The sequence below is a fragment of the Mus musculus genome, chromosome 11, assembly GCF_000001635.26.
Source record: "Mus musculus strain C57BL/6J chromosome 11, GRCm38.p6 C57BL/6J".
NCBI classification, from domain to species: Eukaryota; Metazoa; Chordata; class Mammalia; order Rodentia; family Muridae; genus Mus; species Mus musculus.
Genome location: NC_000077.6, coordinates 22,829,636 through 22,840,000, shown reverse-complemented (window position 1 = coordinate 22,840,000; position 10,365 = coordinate 22,829,636). Strand labels below are relative to the sequence as shown.

Sequence of the window (10,365 nt, the reverse complement as noted above, 5' to 3'; positions counted from 1 at the left end):
GTTTTCTGTGTTTTTCCTTGTTTCATCTTGTGGAAATGGGAGAAAGAGCTCACAACCAAAAGACTAGTAGTTCTGAGGGAAGTGCACTCGCACACTCGTGTGTGTGTGTGTGTGCGCGCGTGCATATTGACACGTGGCTGCTACAGCACACATGTAGAGGATGAGACCAACTACTAATGCAAGCTTCATCTTCTAACTTGTTTGATATGGGGTCTCTTTGGTGTTGTTCCAGCACCCTGCTTCCTGTTGGAGCACAGGGATTGCAGGCATGCTGTGCAGCTTTGTGTGGCTTTTAGATGTTCACACTAAGGTCCTCTGCTTGAATAGCAAGTGCTTCGCCCTCAGCCCCTTAAAGGCCTCATTTTAGCAGTAGAACTGCTAAGTTAAAGAGATCCGTTTGGGGAGGGCCTAGAGAAATGATTCAGTGAGTAAGAACATTTGCCGAGGACCAGGTAGTTCCCCACACCCACAGGGCAGCTCATAACCATCTGTAACTCCAGCTCCAGAGGAATCTTATGCCATTCTCTGGCCTCCCTGGGCCCAGTCATGCACTTGACACACATGAATACATGCAGGTAAACACTCATATACATAAAATACAAACAAACGTTCTAAAGAAGAATGGGAACCACTTACTTTTGAAAAGTGTCTTTTGGAAGGACTGAGTTGGATATGGTGGCCCATTCCTGTAATCTCAGACCTTGGGATGTAGAGGCAGAAAGATGGGAAATTAAAAGGTTATGTTTGGTTACATAGTAAGTTCAAAGGCAACCTGAGTTTTATGTATGACCTTATTTCAAACAGACAAACAAACAACATACAAACAAAAAATGGTCAAACTGTTAAAGTATCTATGATTTTTTTTTCCCTAAGTGAAATGATTAATTCTTCAGCCACCATCAGATACTGGTTAGATTTTCAAAGATTTACTTAAAAGTTCATCTGAGAAGGACGTGAACAGTTAGATATTATTCAGGCTGTGTGACCAGGCATGCTTTAAAACTATTAAAGAGTAAGACCTGTTCTATGTTTTTTTTTTGTTTTTTGTTTTTTTTTTTTTTTCTTTTCTTGAGGTATAAAGCAGCTTTCCTCCCTGCTTGTTCAGAGGTTGGGGAAGTGAGGGACAGAAGGCTGCTTCTTTGACTGTCCCTTTCCTGAGTGCAGTGGCTTAAAAAATGAAACCAAGGAAGCACCCAGGAGGCATCTGGTGTGTTTGTAGCAAGACCCTGTGTCCTAAAAATAAAGTACCCCCAAACAAACTCTTTAACTTATTGACTGGCTCTTGGTATCTATGGAGGTTTGGGTTCTAGGATCCCCACAGATAACAAAATTTGTGGATGTTCAAGCCTTGTGAAATGGTGCATTTGTAAATAATCTACCACATTCTCCTGGGGGCACATTTTGTTTGTTGTTTGGAAGAGTGTTTTGTGGCTCAGGCTGGCTTTGAACTTGGTAGGTAGCCAAGGTTGACTTTGAACTCTCAGTCTCCTTCCTTATTCTCTAAGTATTGGGAATCAGGATGTATCCCAGTGCTGTAGGCTCCTGTGTGCTCTGGTAATCCCTCCTTTGCTTAAAACGTGGGCTACAATGTAGATACCAGGAGTTGTTACATGGTTGCAGATACCAGGAGTTGTTACATGGTTGCTTAAGGAAGACGGGCAAAGCCAGAACTCTGCAATGTATGGTACAGGAAGATTTATTTCCTTTTATATTTTTATTTTTAATTACTATGTGTGGGGGTGAGTGTTTTTATCTGTGTGTGTATGTAACATGTGGGTGCCAAGTGTCTGAGAAGGCCTGAAGAGGACACTAGAACCCCCAGAACTGTAATTATGAGTGAGTGTGAGCTGACATGTAAGTGCTAGGAATTAAACCTGGGTCCTCTGCAAGAACAGCAAGGGTGCTTAACTACTGGGCTGTCTCTCCAGCCTAGTCTTTCATGTATTTACACAATCTGTGTATCTATAGTTATGGAGGGCTTAACTGTAAGCTATCTATAGTAGGCTCTTTACCCACTACTAGATATAAGAGACACAAGTAGCCTGACATTCTTTGACTGAAGTGTTCATAGTAGAAGTTTCACAGCAAATCCCTTTTCACTTCGGGATTCTCTGTTGGAAGCCAATGAACTTAAAACATTCCACCAATTTTCATTTTATTTACATTGGTAGAGTAGGAAATAATTCGGGGTTGGGTCTGCATTTTTAAATGACAGACATTAAGAGCGAATTACATGACACTGTACTTAGTGTAACATGTAATTTATAGTGATATTATGTGCATGTGTACATATTAGATCACAGAATTAAAAATGTGCTATTATGAATTGTAAGTGACTTAGTTTGCAAAGCTCTGATTTGTATGTATGTACCTTTTTAAGCAAAGTAGTTGAACAATTACAAGGTTATTTACTTAGTGATATTTGCTTCTGCCCTCCAAGTGTCTAAAATACATTAACTATTACATAGTGATTGTAATGGGCCAGGCAGGATTTCAAAAGCCTGTGTGTAAAAATTGCATATTTTGTACAACCAACCCCCTTTGTAGATGGAAAAGTTGAAGATTTAGTTTGAAACAGAGCTGATGAGTCAGGAGTCCTTATTTTAGAACATTTATTCTTAGGAAGACTTTTTTAAAAATACAGAATGGGTCTCACTGTGTAGCCTTGGCTGGCCTGGAACTGGGCAGTTCATCTGCCTCTGCCTCTTGAGTGCTGGAAGTAAAGGTATGTGTCCATGCTAAGCCTAAAGTGTCTGTGGGCATCAGAGTCACAGTTCACTAACGTACTTCCCTGCCTTTTCCCAGGTATGAGAGATGAGTGTGGGGCGTCGAAGAGTCAAGTTGCTGGGCATCCTGATGATGGCAAATGTCTTCATTTATTTGATTGTGGAAGTCTCCAAAAACAGTAGCCAAGACAAAAATGGAAAGGGAGGAGTAATAATCCCGAAAGAGAAGTTCTGGAAGCCACCCAGCACTCCCCGGGCATACTGGAACAGGGAACAGGAGAAGCTGAACAGGTGGTACAATCCCATCTTGAACAGGGTGGCCAATCAGACAGGGGAGCTAGCCACATCTCCAAACACAAGTCACCTGAGCTATTGTGAACCAGACTCGACGGTCATGACAGCTGTGACAGATTTTAATAATCTGCCGGACAGATTTAAAGACTTTCTCTTGTATTTGAGATGCCGGAATTACTCGCTGCTTATAGATCAACCGAAGAAATGTGCAAAGAAGCCCTTCTTACTATTGGCGATAAAGTCCCTCATTCCACATTTTGCCAGAAGGCAAGCAATTCGGGAGTCTTGGGGCCGAGAAACCAACGTAGGGAACCAGACAGTAGTGAGGGTCTTCCTGTTGGGCAAGACACCCCCAGAGGACAACCACCCTGACCTTTCGGACATGCTTAAGTTTGAGAGTGACAAGCACCAGGACATCCTCATGTGGAACTATAGAGACACATTCTTCAACCTGTCCCTGAAGGAAGTGCTGTTTCTTAGGTGGGTGAGCACTTCCTGTCCAGACGCAGAGTTTGTCTTCAAGGGCGATGATGACGTGTTTGTGAACACCCATCACATCCTTAATTACTTGAATAGCTTATCCAAGAGCAAAGCCAAAGACTTGTTCATAGGTGACGTGATCCACAATGCTGGGCCTCACCGGGATAAGAAACTGAAGTACTACATCCCAGAAGTCTTCTACACCGGCGTCTACCCACCGTATGCCGGGGGTGGTGGATTCCTGTACTCCGGCCCCCTTGCCTTGAGGCTGTACAGTGCGACTAGCCGGGTCCATCTCTACCCTATTGATGATGTTTATACGGGAATGTGCCTTCAGAAACTGGGCCTTGTTCCAGAGAAGCACAAAGGCTTCAGGACATTTGATATTGAAGAGAAAAATAAGAAAAATATTTGTTCCTATATAGACCTAATGTTAGTACATAGCAGAAAACCTCAAGAGATGATTGATATCTGGTCTCAGTTGCAAAGTCCTAATTTAAAATGCTGAAATAGACATGAGCTGCATTTCACAGAAAGGCCTAGCCTGACTAGTTCCCATGGTGTGCTCTCACAATAGGTGAGTTCTGTGTGAGGCTATTAGCCTTCATGAGCAGGTAGCCCCTGGGCTCCCAAGCCCTCAGTCCTTCCCTTGCCTTGTGAAGAGGGAAGGCTGAAGACAGCTCAGCATGGCAGGGTGAGTGGTTATGACCCTTCCTCTGGCTGCCGGTCCTCAGTTTCTAATTTGTTTTCTTTCTCCTCCACAATTATGTATGTATGTGTGTATATATGTGTGTGTGTACATACATACATATATATATATGTAGGACACAACCTGGTGGCTTTGTGAAATGGAATTCTATGTATTTTCATAAGATTTTGAAAGTTGTCTAGAAAGTAGACTGATGTCAATCTCCCGTCACCCAGCAGTATTGTCCTTGTTACTAGAAACCGTTACTTCCTTTATGCAAGGAAAGCCACGCAGTGCGTGTAGTTCATCTTGTCAGGGCTTATGGCCATGAGGACAGAGGGGATTTTCTTTTTACTTGTGTTTGGTTTCCTGGGTGGCATCATGGTAGTTAACCTATTTTTAGTATTTGAAGATCATGAGTGTGATTCCCTAATGGCCAACTGGAGACTGAGTAGCCCGACAGCCATGGGTCTGTGAGTGTTCAGAGACTGGGAAGCATTCGCCACTTCTGAGCTTTGGACGTGATTAGTCAGTTAAAACCCCAAGATTCTATTCTTGCCATATTATCACGTATTCCTTAGATAAAATTCTGGGTAGTGACACTTCCCTGTCTCAGTGTAGAAGTGCCTGTGCTTTTATTTATTGTTCAGATCAAACACCAAAACATTTTCTTAAAAAATATTTTGTGTAATATTTTATTTGTATACAGTGTTTGTGAAATATTTAACTAGAGCATGATATTTTATTTTTTCTCATTTTTAATTCTTTGAGAATTTCATACAATGTGTTTTGATTGTATTCACCTCCCCATCTCCTCCCAGATCCAGCATGATGTTTTAAATGTTAAGCTGTAACATGTTAGATAAAGTTAACTCTTATTTTTGAATTTTAAAATTTGGATGGGGGGGTATGAACTGCTAGAGAAAATAAAGTTCTGCCAAAATATTGCATATACTAGTATCTTGTAACATGCTTTCTTGAAATATTTTTGTGCTTTAGAGGGTTCTCACCTGTGCTACAGGGGACTGGGAAAAAGTGGAAATAAAGTGATTGTATTTTTTAATCATCACGTATAATAAGTGATACTCTTTCTGTTCTTGTTTCCCTGTGTTTCATGACATTCTCCCTGGGCTATCTTTCCCAGAAACCATTACAGTCATCATTATATTAACAGTCTGTGTCCGTGGGTTAGCCATCACTGCATCTGTAGTCTTAAAAGCACTTCCCACCTATGTGTGTCTTCCTGAGAGCTGTGCCATCTGGTTTTTTTTGTTTCTGTTTTTGATTTGAGGGGGTCTCTATGGGGTCCTGGCTGTCCTGGGGCTCAGTATGTTGACCAATCTGGCCTGGAATTCCTAGAGCTGCTCCTCCCTCTACCTCCATTGTGATGATGGAATTGAAGACATGCATTCCAGCTATAAAGCACCTGGACCCCCACATCCCAAGCGTCTGCAAGAAGGACCCAGGCATTTCCAACCACGGGTTGCACTTCTTTCTCGACCTGTCAACTAATATACACCTTCATGCCCTTCCTCCAAGGCCTCCCTGAGATCGACCAAACCATTTTACTGACTTGACCCAGACCAAGAAACCCTGGTGTGCAGCACCCATGTCTGCTGCCTGTCTTTATGAAAGGTATACAAAGTAGAAACTCCTATTCTGTCCTTGGATTGCATTGTTTGAGAACATGATCTAAGGTGGCTAGGAGTGTGTGAAGGCAGCTGCCTGCTGGGACTGGGGATCTGCTCAGAACCCCGGAGGAGGTGCTGAGTGCATATGGTTTGTGTCTGAAGCCCAAGGGAGCTGTCTTTTTCTAAGACTGCTTTAGAGATGGTATACTTTCTTACAAAGTTTGTACACTAGCTCTAAAACAAACAGGCTTCAGGGTAACACTGCCACTCTCACTACACATCTACCACAGAAGAAAAATGTTGGTTGAACCATGACAGGTTTTTTTAATTTGATATTACTTTGTGGCTTAAGGTGACTCTAAAGTGTTACCCCACCCCCAACTCGCTGCTTCAGTTTCTCAGATGCTGAGGTTACCAGGTTGTGGCGCCATGCCTAACTGTGGCCATTTTTCTTTTCCCTTTTTTTGCCTTTTGAAAATGCATTCCAGGACCTGGGGTGTAGATCATTTAGTAGAAAGCTTGCCCGTCATGCACAGAGACCTGGAACCAAACCCCAGGACAACATAAACTTGGATGGGGTGTGGTGACACGGGCCTGTGTCCCGGCACTCTCCAGAGGTGGAGGCAGGGCTATTAGAACATCAAGGATATCCTTGGCTACATAGGAAGTTGCATGCTAGTCCAGGGTACACGAGAACCTGCCCTGGTCACTTCCCGTCCACAAAAAATCCCCAGTGATGTTTTGTTTTCTGGTTGCTTGTGCTACGGGAGTCTGTTGTTTATGAACTCAGTTGAAAATGAATTAGCCCTGTTAGTATTTCATAGTTATTTCAAATTGTGTTGCTGTTATTTTCTTGAGAGGGGATATTAAGTGATCTTGGTATGTTATATGAAGAACACAGTTGTGTAAAAATTCATAACGTCTTAAGTTTTTGTTCTGTATCGTGTGTATGTGGACACACATGGGCCATGACACCAGAAGACAAAGTTATGGAGTCCTCTCCTTTCACCTTTATGTGGCTTCCAGAGTCTGGCTCAGTTTCACCCACTGAGTGACCCTGTTGGCCCCTCAGGAAATGTTTTATATTAAAGGATGTGCACCCCAAGTTCAGCTTCCAAGCGTGAAGGCTGCAGCTGGGTGGATCCCTTTGAGTCTTTTGGGTGTTTTTGTTTTTGTTTTTCATGCTGTGGTTTCTCTGTGTAGCCCTGGCTGTCCTATACAGAACTCACTCTGTGAACCAGGCTGGCCTGGAACTCAGAGATCTGCCTGCCTCTGCCTCCTGAGTGCTGGGATTTAAAGGTGTGTGCCACCACGCCCGGTGAGGATATCTTCCCTTACTGTCTTTGACTAAGCAGGATGGGAGCCCCACAGCTTTGATCTCAAACGTTGGCACTGCTTTCTCTGCTCTGCAACTTGTGCTTCCTTCCCACCCTACAGATTGAACTTAAACAGGAAGGCAGCTGAGCTTTAACACGGCCCAGCCAGGGTGTGTGTGCCATTGTGTGTGTGCAAGTGTGTATGTGTGTGGTTCTGGGATCTGCCTGCACACCAGGAGCTTCTCTGGGAAGGCCACTCTGTGCCTTCCGCCCAACGTTCTCCCTTCCACCAGTGCACTGAGAGAACTCCCAACTCTTAGAGAAACTGGTGGTACCATCTCCATTTAGGCCCAAGCTGGGTGTCCTGGGGGTGTTTTTACTGTGAAGGGAAGCAAATCTTCCATTTATTTTCCTCAGCTGGAACGCTCTCGTGTTGTCTTGTTGTCCTGACCTCTGCAGTGGGTTACAGCATTGACTACCCCACCTAGAAACCTCTGCATGGTGATGTACCATCCATCATCTGGAATCTTTGTTCTCCTGTTGACTCCCTAATCCCGGCCTTATCCTTAGATACCTCCTGTCTCCTTTCTCCTCGGGGTTGTATCTGGACACACGACATGTAACAATTTCTAGAAAATCATTTTTAAAAATATTGTGCATTTCCTTTGGGTCAGACTCATTGTTTAGTCTTCTGTCCTGAGAGGCCGTTGGGTCGTTAAGCCAACAGGAAACCTTCATATGTGCCCTCCACCCCCCTGCCTAGAGTCGCTGATCTTACTCTTCCCAGAACTCCTTGGTGATAGATAACTCTGCAGGATGTCTGGGTTCTTCCTGAAATGCAGAAGGACTGAGAGGTCCCACGTGTCTATCGTGAGTTTTCCAGTATCGTGGAGTCCAGTGGTGGCCTCTGACCCTTTCTCCGTCCTAGTCAGCGGGTCTCTTTCCAATGCTCTGTAGCAAAGGAGCACTTGGTATAGAAATGGAAGGGTCCATTTTCTGATTAAAAATAATTTGCCTACGCGGTGGTGCACGCCTTTAATCCCAGCACTGGGGAGGCAGAGGCAGGCAGATTTCTGAGTTTGAGGCCAGCCTGGTCTACAAAGTGAGCTCCAGGACAGCCAGGGCTAAACAGAGAAACCGTGTCTCGGAAAAACAACAACAACAACAAAAACAATAATTTGCCTGTTCTCTTCCTCCTCTTCCCTCCTCTTCCTTTCTTTTCCTTCCTTCCTTCCTCCCTCCCTCCTTCCCTCCCTCCCTCCCTCCCTCCCTCCCTCCCTTTTTCTTTCTTTTTTGCAGGTCTACCACAGAACAGTGTTCTTACCTGGTAGGCAGGGAATGGGGTGAATACCTTAGCTCTGCATAGCTCGGGACTCAGGCTATTGTCCCCTCAGATCAAGGCAATAACTTGTTCTCTAAGTTCAGTGTCCATGACTGTGGGATTAGTCTGTATTCTTTTTTGACCTATTGGTCAGGGTCAGCATTCTCTGTCCTCTACAGTGGAAGAGCTGTGCCCCTTCTGACTGTCTTACAGAGATGCCCCAGAGCTGACCCACCTTTGACTGTCTTGCAGAGATGGCCACCTGCTTGGATGTTACCCTGTTGGTGCCAACTGAATTGCCCAGGAAGGACCAGCAGCAGAGCTCTGTCCCTGTCTTCTCCTCTGTGCAGCTGTGTCACAGACTGCTGTAGCTGGGGATGGCCCTGAGAAGACGAGCTCATTCCTGGGCTCATTCACAGCCACTCAAGTCCGTTCAACAGCTCCTTGCTGGGACGGGTGGAAGTGGCTAGGCTCAGACCCCAGAGAAAACCCCAGGTCTTGCCTCCCTTTTGTTTAGTGACCCTCTGTAGCTCTCCCTCTCTCTCATCCAAGGGCTCCAGGCAGCTGGGGTCAAAATACCTTCTTCCGCATTGCAAAACATGGCCAGGACTGAGATGGGAATGAACATGTCTGCACTTTGCTGGATGGAGAGAGAAGGGAAGCTGAAACCGCTGAAACCGTCGAGCTGTGCTGGCAGAGGGGAAGCTGTGCGAAACCTCCTACCTGCTCAGAGACCCGGCACTGGGCAAGCTACAAGTCAGTCCTGCATCCCAAGCTGCTGCTAAGGCCTGCACTCAGACTCTCTGGTGGCAGGATCTGTTCTCCTGTCTGGTGAGATGGAGGAGCCCAGGCACACAGAAATAAGGACCGTAATCAAATGTGGGCACACATGAGCCGCTCGCATAGCAACAGCCTCACGGTCTTGTTTTTGTCTTGTGGGAAATGAGAAATGAACAGTAGGCAGCGGAAGGTACATTATAGGGCTTAAACTCGGTGGGAATGTCTGTATTTATCCCACTGCAAAAGCTTCAAGTGAGTCACTATGGAAGGAATGAAGGGGGTGGGGTGCTAGTGCACTGTCTAGAAGGCTAGGAAGCTTACAGAGACCTGCTGGACCCAAGAATAAGACAAACAAGATGCAAAGCAGCCCCCTGGGAGCCCACTGCTTCTCAGTTGTCTCTCCAGCTGGGAGGGCCATGCCGTGCTAGAAGGCAGACAAGTCATACCTCCAGAAGTGGGAGAAGGTCTTATGTAAGTGGGGTCCCACCCTGCAGTCAAATACAAACTCAGCTACAGGGGTGATCCCGAGGACAAAGCAACTGAAAGCCGACAAGGTCACTGTGCTGGCACTTGCTGTGAGGCCAGCCTCAGCTACCAAGCAAGACTTTGTTTCAACAAAACAATAAAAACCACTCCCTGTGGCATGTGTTCAGTAATGTATCAGAAAATGTAAAAGTATGTTTTATTTCACCCCAGGGCACCTCTTCATTGCCGTAGACCAGCCCAATGAGCTGAATATCCTAAGTGACTTATTGGGTGACTTCATTTGGAAAACCTTAAAAGTAATTTAAAATGTAAACTTTCCTCTTATTTTTTGTTATGTGTATGCGTGTGTCTCTATAGGTTCCCACAGGCCAGAAGATAGCATCAGCCTTTAAGCTGAAGTTACAAGGTGCTAAGAGCCAAACTGGTTCTCTGCAAGAAATGCTCTTTAAAATATATTAGTAATGTTTATTTATGTTATTACTTATGTGTGTGAGTGTTTTGGGTTCATGTATGATTGCACACCATGTGCATGCTTGCAGTCTACAAAGGTCAGAAGAAGGTGTCAGATCCTACGGGACTGGGGTTAATAGACATTTGCAAGCTACTGTGCATCCACAGAGATTAAATCTAGGTCTTCTGCAAG

The 10,365-nt window shown here is 44.9% G+C and overlaps 1 protein-coding gene across 2 annotated transcripts in view; it reads left to right on the top strand.

Moving 5' to 3' along the window:
* B3gnt2 (UDP-GlcNAc:betaGal beta-1,3-N-acetylglucosaminyltransferase 2) overlaps positions 1-5,262 on the top strand; it is a 25,598-nt gene extending 20,336 nt beyond the window's left edge. For both annotated transcript variants that reach the window (NM_001169114.1, NM_016888.5), the window contains exon 2: positions 2,806-5,262. In NM_001169114.1, coding sequence (NP_001162585.1) covers positions 2,815-4,008 — 1,194 coding nt within the window. In that variant the 5' untranslated portion in view covers positions 2,806-2,814 and the 3' untranslated portion in view covers positions 4,009-5,262. The remainder of the gene's footprint in view (positions 1-2,805) is intronic.
* Positions 5,263-10,365: the final 5,103 nt, after the last annotated feature.